The sequence below is a fragment of the Bombina bombina genome, chromosome 11, assembly GCF_027579735.1.
Source record: "Bombina bombina isolate aBomBom1 chromosome 11, aBomBom1.pri, whole genome shotgun sequence".
In the NCBI taxonomy this organism is placed as follows: Eukaryota; Metazoa; Chordata; class Amphibia; order Anura; family Bombinatoridae; genus Bombina; species Bombina bombina.
Window position 1 is genome coordinate 2,060,016 of NC_069509.1, and position 21,540 is coordinate 2,081,555.

The 21,540-nt window shown below is 41.4% G+C and overlaps 1 protein-coding gene across 1 annotated transcript in view; it reads left to right on the forward strand.

Moving 5' to 3' along the window:
* STK36 (serine/threonine kinase 36) overlaps positions 1 to 21,540 on the forward strand; it is a 707,870-nt gene that overhangs the window by 588,387 nt on the left and 97,943 nt on the right. The window contains exon 19 of the mRNA XM_053694813.1: positions 16,711 to 16,821. Within this exon, the coding sequence (XP_053550788.1) occupies positions 16,711 to 16,821 (111 nt within the window). The remainder of the gene's footprint in view (positions 1 to 16,710; positions 16,822 to 21,540) is intronic.

Genomic DNA, 21,540 nt, shown 5'->3' on the forward strand with positions numbered 1-21,540 from the left:
CTCTCTCTTTCTCTCTAACCCTCTGTGTATGATTGTGTCTCTCTCTCTTTCTCTCTAATCCTCTGTGTCTCTCTCCCCCTGTCTCTCTCTCCCTCTCCCCCCGAGTGCTTTTCTGTGTTTCGGTCTATATTTTATTTATTTAATTAATGAATTGGTAGTGAGATCTGATGGTGTAGCCTTATTTAAAGGGGTGGGGTCAAGCGCCCCACCATCTTTAAATTTCACCAGCCACCACTGGATCAAGACATTTTTATATTTACTGAATAATGAAGGAATCTCTAAGCATAATTTCCAGCATTAAAGTAAAAAGTATGTTTTAAACATATTTTAATGGGCATGGATTTCTAGATCTCATAATCAGAGCAAACATTTTGTTATCTGGCAAGAGTTTCTGTTACAATCCTTTAGACTGAAATCAGGGGCCCGATCCTATATGAAGCGTCGCCCGCAAAAGCCGGCGACGCCAAATTTTGCGCTGGTTTGGTATCCTATATACGGCGTAACCTAGAAGTTACGCTCGTATATTTCTGCCTTCGGCTGTAGTTTTCTTTCATGTAATTAGCAAGAGTCCATGAGCTAGTGACGTATGGGATATACATTCCTACCAGGAGGGGCAAAGTTTCCCAAACCTCAAAATGCCTATAAATACACCCCTCACCACACCCACAAATCAGTTTTACAAACTTTGCCTCCTATGGAGGTGGTGAAGTAAGTTTGTGCTAGATTCTACGTTGATATGCGCTCCGCAGCAGGTTGGAGCCCGGTTTTCCTCTCAGCGTGCAGTGAATGTCAGAGGGATGTGAGGAGAGTATTGCCTATTTGAATTCAATGATCTCCTTCTACGGGGTCTATTTCATAGGTTCTCTGTTATCGGTCGTAGAGATTCATCTCTTACCTCCCTTTTCAGATCGACGATATACTCTTATATACCATTACCTCTACTGATTCTCGTTTCAGTACTGGTTTGGCTTTCTACATCATGTACATGAGTGTCCTGGGGTAAGTAAGTCTTATTTTCTGTGAAACACTATAAGCTATGGTTGGGCACTTTTTTATAAAGTTCTAAATATATGTATTCAAACATTTATTTGCCTTGACTCAGGATGTTCAACATTCCTTATTTCAGACAGTCAGTTTCATATTTGGGATAATGCATATGAATAAATCAATTTTTTTCTTACCTTAAAAATTTGACTTTTTCCCTGTGGGCTGTTAGGCTCGCGGGGGCTGAAAATGCTTAATTTTATTGCGTCATTCTTGGCGCTGACTTTTTTGGCGAAAAAAAAAAAAAATTCTGTTTCCGGCGTCATACGTGTCGCCGGAAGTTGCGTCATTTTTGACATTCTTTTGCGCCAAAAGTGTCGGCGTTCCGGATGTGGCGTCATTTTTGGCGCCAAAAGCATTTAGGCGCCAAATAATGTGGGCGTCATTTTTGGCGCTAAAAAAATATGGGCGTCACTATTGTCTCCACATTATTTAAGTCTCATTATTTATTGCTTCTGGTTGCTAGAAGCTTGTTCACTGGCATTTTTTCCCATTCCTGAAACTGTCATTTAAGGAATTTGATCAATTTTGCTTTATATGTTGTTTTTTCTATTACATATTGCAAGATGTCCCACGTTGAAACTGAGTCAGAAGATACTTCTGGAAAATCGCTGCCTGGTGCTGGAGCTACCAAAGCTAAGTGTATCTGCTGTAAATTTATGGTATCTGTTCCTCCAGCTGTTGTTTGTACTGTTTGTCATGACAAACTTGTTAATGCAGATAATATTTCCTTTAGTACTGTTACATTACCTGTTGCTGTTCCGTCAACATCTAATACTCATAGTGTTCCTGATAACATAAGAGATTTTGTTTCTAAATCCATTAAGAAGGCTATGTCTGTTATTCCTCCTTCTAGTAAACGTAATCAGTCTTTTAAAACTTCTCAATTTTCAGATGAATTTTTAAATGAACATCATCATTCTGATTCTGATAATGGTTCTTCTGGTTCAGAGGATTCTGTCTCAGAGGTTGATGCTGATAAATCTTCATATTTATTTAAAATGTAATGTATTCGTTCTTTACTTAAAGAAGTCCTAATTGCATTAGAAATTGAGGATTCTGGTCCTCTTGATACTAAATCTAAACGTTTAGATAAGGTTTTTAAATCTCCTGTAGTTATTCCAGAAGTTTTTCCTGTCCCTGGTGCTATTTCTGAAGTAATTTCCAGGGAATGGGATAATTTGGGTAATTCATTTACTCCTTCTAAACGTTTTAAGCAATTATATCCTGTGCCATCTGACAGATTAGAGTTTTGGGACAAAATCCCTAAGGTTGATGGGCTGTCTCTACTCTTGCTAAGCGTACTACTATTCCTACGGCAGATGTTACTTCCTTTAAGGATCCTTTAGATAGGAAAATTGAATCCTTTCTAAGAAAAGCTTACTTGTGTTCAGGTAATCTTCTTAGACCTGCTATATCTTTAGCGGATGTTGCTGCAGCTTCAACTTTTTGGTTAGAAGCTTTAGTGCAACAAGTAACAGATCATAATTCTCATAGCATTATTATTCTTCTTCAACATGCTAATAATTTTATTTGTGATGCCATCTTTGATATCATTAGAGTTGATGTCAGGTATATGTCTCTAGCTATTTTAGCTAGAAGAGCTTTATGGCTTAAAACTTGGAATGCTGATATGTCTTCTAAGTCTACTCTGCTTTCCCTTTCTTTCCAGGGTAATAAATTGTTTGGTTCTCAGTTGGATTCTATTATCTCAACTGTTACTGGAGGGAAAGGAACTTTTTTACCACAGGATAAAAAATCTAAAGGTAAATTTAGGTCTAATAATCGTTTTCGTTCCTTTCGTCACAACAAGGAACAAAAGCCTGATCCTTCATCCTCAGGAGCGGTATCAGTTTGAAAACCATCTCCAGTCTGGAATAAATCCAAGCCTTTTAGAAAATCAAAGCCAGCTCCTAAGTCCACATGAAGGTGCGGCCCTCATTCCAGCTCAGCTGGTAGGGGGCAGATTACGTTTTTTCAAAGAAATTTGGATCAATTCCGTTCACAATTTTTGGATTCAGAACATTGTTTCAGAAGGGTACAGAATTGGCTTCAAGATAAGGCCTCCTGCAAAGAGATTTTTCTTTCCCGTGTCCCAGTAAACCCAGCGAAGGCTCAAGTATTTCTGAAATGTGTTTCAGATCTAGAGTTGACTGGAGTAATTAGGCCAGTTCCAGTTCTGGAACAGGGACTGGGGTTTTATTCAAATCTCTTCATTGTACCAAAGAAGGAGAATTCCTTCAGACCAGTTCTGGATCTAAAAATATTGAATCGTTATGTAAGGATACCAACATTCAAAATGGTAACTATAAGGACTATCCTGCCTTTTGTTCAGCAAGGGCATTATATGTCTACAATAGATTTACAGGATGCATATCTGCATATTCCGATTCATCCAGATCACTATCAGTTTCTGAGATTCTCTTTCCTAGACAAGCATTACCAGTTTGTGGCTCCTCCGTTTGGCCTAGCTACAGCTCCAAGAATTTTTACAAAGGTTCTCGGTGCCCTTCTGTCTGTAATCAGAGAACAGGGTATTGTGGTATTTCCTTATTTGGACGATATCTTGGTACTTGCTCAGTCTTCACATTTAGCAGAATCTCATACGAATCGACTTGTGTTGTTTCTTCAACATCATGGTTGGAGGATCAATTTACCAAAAAGTTCATTGATTCCTCAGACACAGGTAACCTTTTTAGGTTTCCAGATAGATTCAGTGTCCATGACTCTATCTTTGACAGACAAGAGACGTCTAAAATTGATATCAGCTTGTCGAAACCTTCAGTCACAATCATTCCCTTCGGTAGCCTTATGCATGGAAATTCTAGGTCTTATGACTGCTGCATCGGACGCGATCCCCTTTGCTCGTTTTCACATGCGACCTCTTCAGCTCTGTATGCTGAACCAGTGGTGCAGGGATTACACAAAGATATCTCAATTAATATCTTTAAAACCGATTGTACGACACTCTCTGACGTGGTGGACAGATCACCATCGTTTAGTTCAGGGGGCTTCTTTTGTTCTTCCGACCTGGACTGTAATTTCAACAGATGCAAGTCTTACAGGTTGGGGAGCTGTGTGGGGGTCTCTGATAGCACAAGGGGTTTGGGAATCTCAGGAGGTGAGATTACCGATCAATATTTTGGAACTCCGTGCAATTTTCAGAGCCCTTCAGTTTTGGCCTCTTCTAAAGAGAGAATCGTTCATTTGTTTTAAGACAGACAATGTCACAACTGTGGCATACATCAATCATCAGGGAGGGACTCACAGTCCTCTGGCTATGAAAGAAGTATCTTGAATTCTGGTATGGGCGGAATCCAGCTCCTGTCTAGTTTCTGCGGTTCATATCCCAGGTATAGACAATTGGGAAGCGGATTATCTCAGTCGCCAAACGTTACATCCGGGCGAATGGTCTCTTCACCCAGAGGTATTTCTTCAGATTTTTCAAAGGTGGGGACTTCCAGAAATAGATCTGATGGCCTCTCATCTAAACAAGAAACTTCCCAGGTATCTGTCCAGATCCAGGGATCCTCAAGCGGAAGCAGTGGATGCATTGTCACTTCCTTGGAAGTATCATCCTGCCTATATATTTCCGCCTCTAGTTCTTCTTCCAAGAGTAATCTCCAAGATTCTGAAGGAATGCTCGTTTGTTCTGCTGGTAGCTCCAGCATGGCCTCACAGGTTTTGGTATGCAGATCTTGTCCGGATGGCCTCTTGCCAACCGTGGACTCTTCCGTTAAGGCCAGACCTTCTGTCGCAAGGTCCTTTTTTCCATCAGGATCTCAAATCCTTAAATTTAAAGGTATGGAGATTGAACGCTTGATTCTTAGTCAAAGAGGTTTTCTGACTCTGTGATTAATACTATGTTACAGGCTCGTAAATCTGTATCTAGGGAGATATATTATAGAGTCTGGAAGACTTATATTTCTTGGTGTCTTTCTCATCATTTTTCCTGGCATTCTTTTAGAATTCCAAGAATATTACAGTTTCTTCAGGATGGTTTGGATAAAGGTTTGTCTGCAAGTTCCTTGAAAGGACAAATCTCTGCTCTTTCTGTTCTTTTTCACAGAAAGATTGCTAATCTTCCTGATATTCATTGTTTTGTACAAGCTTTGGTTCGTATTAAACCTGTCATTAAGTCAATTTCTCCTCCTTGGAGTTTGAATTTGGTTCTGGGGGCTCTTCAAGCTCCTCTGTTTGAACCGATGCATTCATTGGACATTAAATTACTTTCTTGGAAAGTTTTGTTCCTTTTGGCCATCTCTTCTGCCTGAAGAGTTTCTGAATTATCTGCTCTTTCTTGTGAGTCTCCTTTTCTGATTTTTCACCAGGATAAGGTGGTGTTGCGAACTTCTTTTAAATTTTTACCTAAGGTTGTGAATTCCAACAACATTAGTAGAGAAATTGTGGTTCCTTCATTATGTCCTAATCCTAAGAATTCTAAGGAGAAATCATTGCATTCTTTGGATGTAGTTAGAGCTTTGAAATATTATGTTGAAGCTACTAAGAATTACTAGTCTATTTGTTATCTTTTCCGGTTCTAGGAAAGGTCAGAAGGCCTCTGCCATTTCTTTGGCATCTTGGTTGAAATCTTTAATTCATCATGCTTATGTGGAGTCGGGTAAATCCCCGCCTCAAAGGATTACTGCTCATTCTACTAGGTCAGTTTCTACTTCCTGGGCGTTTAGGAATGAAGCTTCGGTTGATCAGATTTGCAAAGCAGCAACTTGGTCTTCTTTGCATACTTTTACTAAATTCTACCATTTTGATGTGTTTTCTTCTTCTGAAGCTGTCTTTGGTAGAAAAGTACTTCAGGCAGCTGTTTCAGTTTGAATCTTCTGCTTATATTTTCAGTTTTTTTCTTTATAAGATTTAAACTTTATTTTTGGGTGTGGATTTTTTTCAGCGGAATTGGCTGTCTTTATTTTATCCCTCCCTCTCTAGTGACTCTTGCGTGGAAGATCCACATCTTGGGCAGTCATTATCCCATACGTCACTAGCTCATGGACTCTTGCTAATTACATGAAAGAAAACATAATTTATGTAAGAACTTACCTGATAAATTCATTTCTTTCATATTAGCAAGAGTCCATGAGGCCCACCCTTTTTCTCCTGTTAAGTGTGGTCAGTCCACGGGTCATCATTACTTCTGGGATATTATCTCCTCCCCTACAGGAAGTGCAAGAGGATTCAACCAGCAGAGCTGCTATATAGCTCCTCCCCTCTACGTCACCCCCAGTCATTCTCTTGCACCCAACGAATAGATAGGATGTGTGAGAGGACTGTGGTGATTTTAATTAGTTTATTACCTTCAATCAAAAGTTTGTTATTTTATAATAGCACCGGAGTGTGTTATTTATTCTCTGGTAGAATTTGAAGAAGAATCTACCTGAGTTTTTTCTATGATTTTAGCCGGAGTAGTTAAGATCATATTGCTGTTTCTCGGCCATCTGAGGAGAGGTAAACTTCAGATCAGGGGACAGCGGGCAGATTAATCTGCAAAGAGGTATGTAGCAGTTTATTATTTTCTGACATGGAATTGATGAGAAAATCCTGCCATACCGTTATAATGTAAACTCAGCCTTAAATGCAGTAGATGTAGCTGGTATCAGGCTGTCATGTATGTATATTTTACACTTCAGTATTCTGGGGAATGGTACTTCACTGGATTTATACTGTATGCATAGACTTAACCTAATTTGCAGGGACTTGCAATAGGTTTTAAATAACAATTAATTTATTGAGGTTAAACGTTTTTTTGCTGGCATGTAAAATCGTTTATTTCTCTGAGGTACTGGGTGAAAAAATGTTTTGGGCACTATTTTTTCCACTTGGCAATAGTTTTGTTTAAATTAAAGCAGTTTTCTGATCTCTCTCACTGTTATGTGTGAGGGGGAGGGGCCATTTTTGGCGCTTTTACTACGCATCAAAAAACTCAGTCAGAAGTTCATTTTCTTCCTGCATGATCCGGTTCATCTCTACAGAACTCAGGGATCTCCAAAGCTTGTTTTGAGGGAGGTAATCATTCACAGCAGAGCTGTGAAGATTGTAGTTGACTGTGATAAAAAACGTTTATTTTTTTCTGCTGTCAGGGTTAGTTATCCTTTGCTAATGGGAACAATCCTTTGCTAAAATTGTATATTTTTTACAAAGATTTGATGCTATAACTTATTTATTTTCAACTGTCATATTTTTTTCTGTGCTTCTTATAGGCACAGTTCGTTTTCATATTATTGTAAATTACTTGAAAAGCATTTCCAAGTTGCTAGTTTATTGCTAGTGTGTTAAACATGTCTGATTCAGAGGAAGATACATGTGCTATATGTGCTAATGCCAAAGTGGAGCCCAATAGAAATTTATGTACTAATTGTATTGATGTTACTTTAAATAAAAGTCAATCTGTACAAACTGAACATATTTCACCTAACAACGAGGGGAGAGTTATGCCGACTAACTCGCCTCACGTGTCAGTACCTGCATCTCCCGCTCGGGAGGTGCGTGATATTTTAGCGCCGAGTACATCTGGGCGGCCATTTCAAATCACATTACAGGATATGGCTACTGTTATGACTGAAGTTTTGGCTAAATTACCAGAACTTAGAGGCAAGCGTGATCACTCTGGGGTGAGAACAGAGTGCGCTGATAATATTAGGGCCATGTCAGACACTGCGTCACAGGTGGCAGAACATGAGGACGGAGAGCTTCATTCTGTGGGTGATGGTTCTGATCCAAACAGACTGGATTCAGATATTTCAAATTTTAAATTTAAGCTGGAAAACCTCCGTGTATTACTAGGGGAGGTGTTAGCGGCTCTGAATGATTGTAACACAGTTGCAATACCAGAGAAAATGTGTAGGTTGGATAAATATTTTGCGGTACCGGCGAGTACTGATGTTTTTCCTATACCTAAGAGACTTACTGAAATTGTTACTAAGGAGTGGGATAGGCCCGGTGTGCCGTTCTCACCTCCTCCGATATTTAGAAAAATGTTTCCAATAGACGCCACCACACGGGACTTATGGCAAATGGTCCCTAAGGTGGAGGGAGCAGTTTCTACTTTAGCTAAGCGTACCACTATCCCGGTGGAGGATAGCTGTGCTTTTTCAGATCCAATGGATAAAAAATTAGAGGGTTACCTTAAGAAAATGTTTGTTCAACAAGGTTTTATATTGCAACCTCTTGCATGTATTGCGCCTGTCACGGCTGCAGCAGCATTTTGGTTTGAGTCTCTGGAAGAGACACTTCAATCATCTACACTAGATGAGATTACACACAAACTTAAAGCCCTTAAGTTAGCTAACTCATTTATTTCAGATGCCGTAGTACATTTAACTAAACTTACGGCTAAGAATTCCGGATTTGCCATTCAGGCACGCAGAGCACTGTGGCTAAAATCCTGGTCAGCTGATGTTACTTCTAAATCTAAATTGCTTAATATACCTTTCAAAGGGCAAACCTTATTCGGGCCCGGGTTGAAAGAGATTATCGCTGACATTACAGGAGGTAAAGGCCATGCCCTGCCTCAGGACAAAGCCAAACCTAGGGCTAGACAGTCTAATTTTCGTTCCTTTCGTAATTTCAAAGCAGGAACAGCATCAACTTCCTCTGCACCAAAACAGGAAGGAGCTGTTGCTCGCTACAGACAAGGCTGGAAACCTAACCAGTCCTGGAACAAGGGCAAGCAGGCCAGGAAACCTGCTGCTGCCCCTAAGACAGCATGAATCGAGGGCCCCCGATCCGGGACCGGATCTAGTAGGGGGCAGACTTTCTCTCTTCGCCCAGGCTTGGGCAAGAGATGTTCAGGATCCCTGGGCGTTAGAGATCATATCTCAGGAATACCTTCTGGACTTCAAATCCTCTCCCCCAAGAGGGAGATTTCATCTGTCAAGGTTATCAACAAACCAAATAAAGAAAGAAGCGTTCCTACGCTGCGTACAAGATCTTTTATTAATGGGAGTGATCCATCCAGTTCCGCGGTCGGAACAAGGACAAGGGTTTTACTCAAATCTGTTTGTAGTTCCCAAAAAAGAGGGAACTTTCAGGCCAATCTTGGATTTAAAGATCCTAAACAAATTCCTAAGAGTTCCATCGTTCAAGATGGAAACTATTCGAACAATTTTGCCCATGATCCAAGAGGGTCAGTACATGACCACAGTGGATTTAAAGGATGCTTACCTTCACATACCGATTCACAGAAATCATTACCGGTATCTAAGGTTTGCCTTTCTAGACAGGCATTACCAGTTTGTAGCTCTTCCATTCGGACTGGCTACGGCTCCAAGAATCTTCACAAAGGTTCTGGGTACTCTTCTGGCGGTACTAAGACCACGAGGAATTTCGGTAGCTCCGTACCTAGACGACATTCTGATACAAGCTTCAAGCTTTCAAACTGCCAAGTCTCATACAGAGTTAGTACTGGCATTTCTAAGGTCGCATGGATGGAAGGTGAACGAAAAGAAGAGTTCTCTCTTTCCACTCACAAGAGTTCCCTTCTTGGGGACTCTGATAGATTCTGTAGAAATGAAGATTTACCTGACAGAAGACAGGTTAACAAAGCTTCAAAATGCATGCCGTGTCCTTCATTCCATTCAACACCCGTCAGTAGCTCAATGCATGGAGGTGATCGGCTTAATGGTAGCGGCAATGGACGTAGTACCTTTTGCACGCCTACATCTCAGACCGCTGCAATTGTGCATGCTAAGTCAGTGGAATGGGGATTACTCAGATTTGTCCCCCACTCTGAATCTGAATCAAGAGACCAGAAATTCTCTTCTATGGTGGCTTTATCGGCCACACCTGTCCAGGGGGATGCCATTCAGCAGGCCAGACTGGACAATTGTAACAACAGACGCCAGCCTACTAGGTTGGGGCGCTGTCTGGAATTCTCTGAAGGCTCAGGGACTATGGAATCAGGAGGAGAGTCTCCTTCCAATAAACATTCTGGAATTGAGAGCAGTTCTCAATGCCCTTCTGGCTTGGCCCCAGTTAACAACTCGGGGGTTCATCAGGTTTCAGTCGGACAACATCACGACTGTAGCTTACATCAACCATCAGGGAGGGACAAGAAGCTCCCTAGCAATGATGGAAGTATCAAAGATAATTCGCTGGGCAGAGTCTCACTCTTGCCACCTGTCTGCAATCCACATCCCGGGAGTGGAGAACTGGGAGGCGGATTTCTTAAGTCGTCAGACTTTTCATCCAGGGGAGTGGGAACTTCATCCGGAGGTCTTTGCCCAGATACTTCGATGTTGGGGCAAACCAGAGATAGATCTCATGGCGTCTCGTCAGAACGCCAAGCTTCCTCGCTACGGGTCCAGATCCAGGGATCTGGGAGCGGTTCTGATAGATGCTTTGACAGCACCTTGGACCTTCGGGATGGCTTATGTGTTTCCACCCTTCCCGATGCTTCCTCGATTGATTGCCAGAATCAAACAGGAGAGAGCATCAGTGATTCTAATAGCACCTGCATGGCCACGCAGGACTTGGTATGCAGATCTAGTGGACATGTCATCCTGTCCGCCTTGGTCTCTACCTCTGAAACAGGACCTTCTGATCCAGGGTCCATTCAAACATCAAAATCTAACTTCTCTGAAGCTGACTGCTTGGAAATTGAACGCTTGATTTTATCAAAACGTGGGTTTTCTGAGCCAGTTATTGATACCTTAATACAGGCTAGGAAGCCTGTTACCAGAAGGATTTACCATAAAATATGGCGTAAATACTTATATTGGTGCGAATCCAAGAGTTACTCATGGAGTAAGGTAAGGATTCCAAGGATATTGTCTTTTCTACAAGAAGGTTTAGAAAAGGGGTTATCCGCTAGTTCTTTAAAGGGACAGATTTCAGCTCTGTCCATTCTTTTACACAAACGTCTGTCAGAAGTTCCGGACGTTCAAGCTTTTTGTCAGGCTTTAGCTAGGATCAAGCCTGTGTTTAAAACTGTTGCTCCGCCATGGAGTTTGAACTTAGTTCTTAATGTTTTACAGGGTGTTCCGTTTGAACCCCTTCATTCCATTGATATCAAGTTGTTATCTTGGAAAGTTCTGTTTTTAATGGCTATTTCCTCGGCTCGAAGAGTCTCTGAGTTATCTGCCTTACATTGTGATTCTCCTTATCTGATTTTTCATTCAGACAAGGTAGTTCTGCGTACTAAACCTGGGTTCCTACCTAAGGTGGTCACTAACAGGAATATCAATCAAGAGATTGTTGTTCCATCTTTGTGTCCTAATCCTTCCTCGAAGAAGGAACGTCTGCTACACAATCTAGATGTAGTCCGTGCCCTGAAATTTTATCTACAGGCAACTAAGGATTTTCGTCAAACGTCTTCCCTGTTTGTCGTTTATTCTGGTCAGAGGAGAGGTCAAAAAGCTTCGGCTACCTCTCTCTCTTTTTGGCTTCGTAGCATAATACGATTAGCCTATGAGACTGCTGGACAGCAGCCTCCTGAAAGAATTACAGCTCATTCTACTAGAGCTGTGGCTTCCACTTGGGCCTTTAAGAATGAGGCTTCTGTTGAACAGATTTGCAAGGCTGCAACTTGGTCTTCTCTTCATAATTTTTCTAAATTTTACAAATTTGACACTTTTGCTTCTTCGGAGGCTGTTTTTGGGAGAAAGGTTCTTCAGGCAGTGGTTCCCTCCGTATAAAGAGTCTGCCTGTCCCTCCCGTCATCCGTGTACTTTTGCTTTGGTATTGGTATCCCAGAAGTAATGATGACCCGTGGACTGACCACACTTAACAGGAGAAAACAAAATTTATGCTTACCTGATAAATTCATTTCTCCTGTAGTGTGGTCAGTCCACGGCCCGCCCTGTTTTTTATGGCAGGCTAAAGATTTTTTTGGATTATACTCCAGTCACCACTACACCCCTGGGGGGCTACTTATCAAGCCGTCTACTTTTCTGGCTTCGCCGGCCCAATACGTCCGCCTAAGCTCGCCTACCTTCGCCGCCGCGGACCTTGAATACGTTCGCCTAAGTTATCAAATAAAGCTGTCAAAAAGCCGCGGGGCGATGAGCAGCGGACTGTGACAGTTATCACTCATCCGATCTCGCTGCCCTTCGGCTTTTTCCCAGCTTTATTGCTAGCCTGTCACTAAGCACTCACACTAAACTACACTGTTCTACCCCCTATACCGGCGCCCCCGGAGGCCCCCGCAACTAAATAAAGTTACTAACCCCTAAACGGCCGCTCCTAGACCCCGCCGCAAGTCTTATAAATGTATTAACCCCTAAACCGCCGCTCCCGGACACCGCTGCCACCTACATTATACCTAGTAACCCCTATCCTGCCCCCCTATACCGTCGCCCTCTATTATAAAATTATTAACCCCTATCCTGCTGATCCCGCACCTCTCCGCAACTAAATAAATAGTTTAACCCCTAAACCGCCGCTCCATGAACCCGCCGCAACCTATAATAAATTTATTAACCCCTATCCTGCCCCCCACTACGCCGCCGCCACTGTAATAAAATGATTAACCCCTAAACCTAAGTCTAACCCTAACCATAACGCCCCCCTAACTTAAATATTAATTAAATAAATCTAAATAAATTAACTCTTATTAACTAAATGAATCCTATTTAAAACTAAATACTTACCTTTAAAATAAACCCTAATATAGCTACAATATAAATAATAATTATATTCTAGCTATCTTAGGATTTATTTTTATTTTACAGGTACCTTTCAATTTATTTTAACCATGTACAATAGCTATTAAATAGTTATTAACTATTTAATAGCTTACCTAGCTAAAATAAAGAGAAATGTACCTGTGAAATAAATCCTAACCTAAGTTACAATTACACCTAACACTACACTATAATTTAATAAATTATTCCTATTTAAAAATAAATACTTACCTGTAAAATAAACCCTAAGATAGCTACAATGTAATTAATAATTATATTATAGCTATCTTAGGATTTATATTTATTTTACAGGTAACTTTGTATTTATTTTAGCTAGTTAGAATAGTTATTAAATAGTTATTAACTATTTAATAACTACCTAGCTAAAAGAAATACAAAATTACCTGTAAAATAAATCCTAACTTAAGTTACAATTAAACCTAATACTACACTATCATTAAATTAACTAAATAAACTACCTACAAAGAACTACAATGAAATACAATTACATAAACTAACTAAAGTACAAAAAATAAAAAAAGCTAAGTTACAAAAAATAAAAAATTAAGTTACAAACATGTTAAAAATATTACAACAATTTTAAGCTACTTACACCTAATCTAAGCCCCCTAATAAAATAACAAACCCCCCCAAAATAAAAAAAATCCCTACCCTATTCTAAATTACATAAATTTCAAAGCTCTTTTACCTTACCAGCCCTTAAAAGGGCCATTTGTGGGGGCATGCCCCAAAAAGTTCAGCTCTTTTGCCTGTAAAATAAAAATACAACCCCCCCCCCCAACATTAAAACCCACCACCCACATACCCCTAATCTAACCCAAACCCCCCTTACAAAAACCTAACACTAATCCCCTGAAGATCATCCTACCTTGAGTCGTCTTCACTCAGCCGAGCCACCGATGGAACTGAAGAGGACATCCGGAGCGGAAGAAGTTAATCCTCCAAGCGGCGCTGAAGAAGTCTTCGATCCGGCCGATGTCATCTTCAAAGAGGCGCTGAAGAGGTCTTCTATCCGGGCGAAGTCATCTTCCAAGCCGGGTCTTCAATCTTCCTTCCGCCGACGCGGAACCACCTTCTTCACCGACGGACTACGACGAATGACGGCTCCTTTAAGGGACGTCATCCAAGATGGCGTCCCCTCAATTCCGATTGGCTGATAGGATTCTATCAGCCAATCGGAATTAAGGTAGGAAAATCTGATTGGCTGATGGAATCAGCCAATCAGATTGAGCTCGCATTCTATTGGCTGTTCCGATCAGCCAATAGAATGCGAGCTCAATCTGATTGGCTGATTGGATCAGCCAATCGGATTGAACTTGAATCTGATTGGCTGATTCCATCAGCCAATCAGATTTTCCTACCTTAATTCCGATTGGCTGATAGAATCCTATCAGCCAATCGGAATTGAGGGGACGCCATCTTGGATGACGTCCCTTAAAGGAGCCGTCATTCGTCGTAGTCCGTCGGTGAAGAAGGTGGTTCCGCGTCGGCGGAAGGAAGATTGAAGACCCGGCTTGGAAGATGACTTCGCCCGGATAGAAGACCTCTTCAGCGCCTCTTTGAAGATGACATCGGCCGGATCGAAGACTTCTTCAGCGCCGCTTGGAGGATTAACTTCTTCCGCTCCGGATGTCCTCTTCAGTTCCATCAGTGGCTCGGCTGAGTGAAGACGACTCAAGGTAGGATGATCTTCAGGGGATTAGTGTTAGGTTTTTGTAAGGGGGGTTTGGGTTAGATTAGGGGTATGTGGGTGGTGGGTTTTAATGTTGGGGGGGGGGTTGTATTTTTATTTTACAGGCAAAAGAGCTGAACTTTTTGGGGCATGCCCCCACAAATGGCCCTTTTAAGGGCTGGTAAGGTAAAAGAGCTTTGAAATTTATGTAATTTAGAATAGGGTAGGGATTTTTTTTATTTTGGGGGGGTTTGTTATTTTATTAGGGGGCTTAGATTAGGTGTAAGTAGCTTAAAATTGTTGTAATATTTTTAACATGTTTGTAACTTAATTTTTTATTTTTTGTAACTTAGCTTTTTTTATTTTTTGTACTTTAGTTAGTTTATGTAATTGTATTTCATTGTAGTTCTTTGTAGGTAGTTTATTTAGTTAATTTAATGATAGTGTAGTATTAGGTTTAATTGTAACTTAAGTTAGGATTTATTTTACAGGTAATTTTGTATTTCTTTTAGCTAGGTAGTTATTAAATAGTTAATAACTATTTAATAACTATTCTAACTAGCTAAAATAAATACAAAGTTACCTGTAGAATAAATATAAATCCTAAGATAGCTATAATATAATTATTAATTACATTGTAGCTATCTTAGGGTTTATTTTACAGGTAAGTATTTATTTTTAAATAGGAATAATTTATTAAAGTATAGTGTAGTGTTAGGTGTAATTGTAACTTAGGTTAGGATTTATTTAACAGGTACATTTCTCTTTATTTTAGCTAGGTAAGCTATTAAATAGTTAATAACTATTTAATAGCTATTGTACATGGTTAAAATAAATTGAAAGGTACCTGTAAAATAAAAATAAATCCTAAGATAGCTAGAATATAATTATTATTTATATTGTAGCTATATTAGGGTTTATTTTAAAGGTAAGTATTTAGTTTTAAATAGGATTCATTTAGTTAATAAGAGTTAATTTATTTAGATTTATTTAATTAATATTTAAGTTAGGGGGCGTTAGGGTTAGGTTTAGGGGTTAATCATTTTATTACAGTGGCGGCGGCGTAGTGGGGGGCAGGATAGGGGTTAATAAATTTATTATAGGTGGCGACGGTGTAGGGGGGGCAGATTAGGGGTTAATAAATGTATTATAGGTGGCGACGGTGTAGGGGGGGCAGGATAGGGGTTAATACATTTAATATAGGTTGCGGCGGGTTCAGGGAGCGGCGGGTTAGGGGTTAATACATTTATTATAGTTGCGGTGGGCTCCGGGAGCGGCGGTTTAGGGGTTAATATGTATAGAGTAGCTTGCGGTGGGCTCCGGGAGCGGCGGTTTAGGGGGTAATAACTTTATTTAGTTGCGGCGGTGTAGGGGGGGTCAGATTAGTGGTGTTTAGACTCGGGGTACATGTTAGGGGTGTTAGGTGTAGACAGCTCCCATAGGAATCAATGGGATGTCTGTCAGCAGCGAACTTGTACTTTCGCTATGGTCAGACTCCCATTGATTCCTATGGGATCCGCCGCCTCCAGGCTGGCGCTTTGAAAACCAGGTACGCTGGGCCGTAAAAGTGCCGAGCGTACCTGCTAGTTTTTTGATAGCTAGCAAAAGTAGTGAGAATGTGCCGCACTTGTGTGCGGAACATCTGGAGTGACGTAAGAATCGATCTGTGTCGGACTGAGTCCGGCGGATCGAAGCTTACGTCACAAAATTCTACTTTTGCCGGTCTCGAGCCTTTGATAACTAAGGCGTATTAGCCTCGCCACAAATACGCTGCGGAATACGCAGCGTATTTGAGGTTGACGGCTTGATAACTACCCCCCCTGGGCTTCTCCTTTCTCGTTGGTCCTTTGGTCGAATGACTGGAGGTGACGTAGAGGGGAGGAGCTATATAGCAGCTCTGCTGGGTGAATCCTCTTGCACTTCCTGTAGGGGAGGAGATAATATCCCAGAAGTAATGATGACCCGTGGACTGACCACACTACAGGAGAAATGAATTTATCAGGTAAGCATAAATTTTGTTTTTGTGGTGGTTATGATTTTTTTGTATAAAGCACAATTATTCCAATTCCTTATTTTTTATGCTTTCGCACTTTTTTCTTATCACCCCACTTCTTGGCTATTCGTTAAACTGATTTGTGGGTGTGGTGGGGGGTGTATTTATAGGCATTTTGAGGTTTGGGAAACTTTGCCCCTCCTGGTAGGAATGTATATCCCATACGTCACTAGCTCATGGACTCTTGCTAATATGAAAGAAATTAATTTATCAGGTAAGTTCTTACATAAATTATGTTTTTCACACACAAACTCACTATCATGTCATTGTAATCTCTGCATTTGTAGGTGTCTCTTACAACCCTAAGCTCTGCCCTACTAGACGTTGGGGTGCAAATCTCATTGTCGCATGAGAGATTACTGATCGTTACAAGGATGTCTCTTGCAGAGCTGACCCAGGTGAGACAGGCGTGTGTATGTCACAGATGGAGGTGACATGTATATACATGTAGGTTACTGTCACAGAGGGAGGTGACATGTATATACATGTAGGTTACTGTCACAGAGGGAGGTGACATGTATATACATGTAGGTTACTGTCACAGAGGGAGGTGATGTGTATATACATGTAGGTTACTGTCACAGAGGGAGGTGATGTGTATATACACGTAGGTTACTGTCACAGAGGGAGGTGATGTATATATATACATGTAGGTTACTGTCACAGAGGGAGGTGATGTGTATATACATGTAGGTTACTGTCACAGAGGGAGGTGATGTGTATATACACGTAGGTTACTGTCACAGAGGGAGGTGATGTATATATACACGTAGGTTACTGTCACAGAGGGAGGTGATGTGTATATACATGTAGGTTACTGTCACAGAGGGAGGTGATGTGTATATACATGTAGGTTACTGTCACAGAGGGAGGTGATGTGTGTATATACATGTAGGTTACTGTCACAGAGGGAGGTGATGTGTATATACATGTAGGTTACTGTCACAGAGGGAGGTGATGTGTATATACATGTAGGTTACTGTCACAGAGGGAGGTGATGTGTATATACATGTAGGTTACTGTCACAGAGGGAGGTGATGTGTATATACACGTAGGTTACTGTCACAGAGGGAGGTGATGTGTATATACATGTAGGTTACTGTCACAGAGGGAGGTGATGTGTATATACATGTAGGTTACTGTCACAGAGGGAGGTGATGTGTATATACATGTAGGTTACTGTCACAGAGGGAGGTGATGTGTATATACATGTAGGTTACTGTCACAGAGGGAGGTGATGTGTATATACATGTAGGTTACTGTCACAGAGGGAGGTGACATGTATATACACGTAGGTTACTGTCACAGAGGGAGGTGACATGTATATACACGTAGGTTACTGTCACAGAGGGAGGTGATGTGTATATACATGTAGGTTACTGTCACAGAGGGAGGTGATGTGTATATACACGTAGGTTACTGTCACAGAGGGAGGTGATGTGTATATACACGTAGGTTACTGTCACAGAGGGAGGTGATGTGTATATACATGTAGGTTACTGTCACAGAGGGAGGTGATGTGTATATACATGTAGGTTACTGTCACAGAGGGAGGTGATGTGTATATACACGTAGGTTACTGTCACAGAGGGAGGTGATGTGTATATACACGTAGGTTACTGTCACAGAGGGAGGTGATGTGTATATACATGTAGGTTACTGTCACAGAGGGAGGTGATGTGTATATACACGTAGGTTACTGTCACAGAGGGAGGTGATGTGTATATACACGTAGGTTACTGTCACAGAGGGAGGTGATGTGTATATACATGTAGGTTACTGTCACAGTGGGAGGTGATGTGTATATACATGTAGGTTACTGTCACAGAGGGAGGTGATGTGTATATACACGTAGGTTACTGTCACAGAGGGAGGTGATGTGTATATACATGTAGGTTACTGTCACAGAGGGAGGTGATGTGTATATATACACGTAGGTTACTGTCACAGAGGGAGGTGATGTGTATATACACGTAGGTTACTGTCACAGAGGGAGGTGATGTATATATATACACGTAGGTTACTGTCACAGAGGGAGGTGATGTGTATATACACGTAGGTTACTGTCACAGAGGGAGGTGATGTGTATATACATGTAGGTTACTGTCACAGAGGGAGGTGATGTGTATATACATGTAGGTTACTGTCACAGAGGGAGGTGATGTGTATATACATGTAGGTTACTGTCACAGAGGGAGGTGATGTGTATATACACGTAGGTTACTGTCACAGAGGGAGGTGATGTGTATATACACGTAGGTTACTGTCACAGAGGGAGGTGATGTGTATATACATGTAGGTTACTGTCACAGAGGGAGGTGATGTGTATATATACACGTAGGTTACTGTCACAGAGGGAGGTGATGTGTATATACACGTAGGTTACTGTCACAGAGGGAGGTGATGTGTATATACATGTAGGTTACTGTCACAGAGGGAGGTGATGTGTATATACATGTAGGTTACTGTCACAGAGGGAGGTGATGTGTATATACATGTAGGTTACTGTCACAGAGGGAGGTGATGTGTATATACATGTAGGTTACTGTCACAGAGGGAGGTGATGTGTATATACAAGTAGGTTACTGTCACAGAGGGAGGTGATGTGTATATACATGTAGGTTACTGTCACAGAGGGAGGTGACTGTGTATATACACGTAGGTTACTGTCACAGAGGGAGGTGATGTGTATATACACGTAGGTTACTGTCACAGAGGGAGGTGATGTGTATATACATGTAGGTTACTGTCACAGAGGGAGGTGATGTGTATATACATGTAGGTTACTGTCACAGAGGGAGGTGATGTGTATATACATGTAGGTTACTGTCACAGAGGGAGGTGATGTGTATATACATGTAGGTTACTGTCACAGAGGGAGGTGATGTGTATATACACTGTAGGTTACTGTCACAGAGGGAGGTGATGTGTATATACACTGTAGGTTACTGTCACAGAGGGAGGTGATGTGTATATACATGTAGGTTACTGTCACAGAGGGAGGTGATGTGTATATACATGTAGGTTACTGTCACAGAGGGAGGTGATGTGTATATACACGTAGGTTACTGTCACAGAGGGAGGTGATGTGTATATACATGTAGGTTACTGTCACAGAGGGAGGTGATGTGTATATACACGTAGGTTACTGTCACAGAGGGAGGTGATGTGTATATACATGTAGGTTACTGTCACAGAGGGAGGTGATGTGTATATACATGTAGGTTACTGTCACAGAGGGAGGTGATGTGTATATACATGTAGGTTACTGTCACAGAGGGAGGTGATGTGTATATACATGTAGGTTACTGTCACAGAGGGAGGTGATGTGTATATACACGTAGGTTACTGTCACAGAGGGAGGTGATGTGTATATACATGTAGGTTACTGTCACAGAGGGAGGTGATGTGTATATACACGTAGGTTACTGTCACAGAGGGAGGTGATGTGTATATACACGTAGGTTACTGTCACAGAGGGAGGTGATGTGTATATACATGTAGGTTACTGTCACAGAGGGAGGTGATGTGTATATACACTGTTACTGTCACAGAGGGAGGTGATGTGTATATACATGTAGGTTACTGTCACAGAGGGAGGTGATGTGTATATACATGTAGGTACTGTCACAGAGGGAGGTGATGTGTATATACACGTAGGTTACTGTCACAGAGGGAGGTGATGTGTATATACACGTAGGTTACTGTCACAGAGGGAGGTGATGTGTATATACATGTAGGTTACTGTCACAGAGGGAGGTGATGTGTATATACACGTAGGTTACTGTCACAGAGGGAGGTGATGTGTATATACACGTAGGTTACTGTCACAGAGGGAGGTGATGTGTATATACATGTAGGTTACTGTCACAGAGGGAGGTGATGTGTATATACATGTAGGTTACTGTCACAGAGGGAGGTGATGTGTATATACATGTAGGTTACTGTCACAGAGGGAGGTGATGTGTATATACATGTAGGTTACTGTCACAGAGGGAGGTGATGTGTATATACATGTAGGTTACTGTCACAGAGGGAGGTGATGTGTATATACATGTAGGTTACTGTCACAGAGGGAGGTGATGTGTATATACATGTAGGTTACTGTCACAGAGGGAGGTGATGATGTATATACACGTAGGTTACTGTCACAGAGGGAGGTGATGTGTATATACATGTAGGTTACTGTCACAGAGGGAGGTGATGTGTATATACATGTAGGTTACTGTCACAGAGGGAGGTGATGTGTATATACATGTAGGTTACTGTCACAGAGGGAGGTGATGTGTATATACACTGTAGGTTACTGTCACAGAGGGAGGTGATGTGTATATACATGTAGGTTACTGTCACAGAGGGAGGTGACTGTATATACACGTAGGTTACAGTCACAGAGGGAGGTGATGTGTATATACATGTAGGTTACTGTCACAGAGGGAGGTGATGTGTATATACATGTAGGTTACTGTCACAGAGGGAGGTGATGTGTATACGTAGGTTACTGTCACAGAGGGAGGTGATGTGTATATACATGTAGGTTACTGTCACAGAGGGAGGTGATGTGTATATACACTGTAGGTTACTGTCACAGAGGGAGGTGATGTGTATATACATGTAGGTTACTGTCACAGAGGGAGGTGATGTGTATATACACTGTAGGTTACTGTCACAGAGGGAGGTGATGTGTATATACATGTAGGTTACTGTCACAGAGGGAGGTGATGTGTATATACACGTAGGTTACTGTCACAGAGGGAGGTGATGTGTATATACATGTAGGTTACTGTCACAGAGGGAGGTGATGTGTATATACATGTAGGTTACTGTCACAGAGGGAGGTGATGTGTATATACACGTAGGTTACTGTCACAGAGGGAGGTGATGTGTATATACACGTAGGTTACTGTCACAGAGGGAGGTGATGTGTATATACATGTAGGTTACTGTCACAGAGGGAGGTGATGTGTATATACAGTAGGTTACTGTCACAGAGGGAGGTGATGTGTATATACATGTAGGTTACTGTCACAGAGGGAGGTGATGTGTATATACATGTAGGTTACTGTCACAGAGGGAGGTGATGTGTATATACACGTAGGTTACTGTCACAGAGGGAA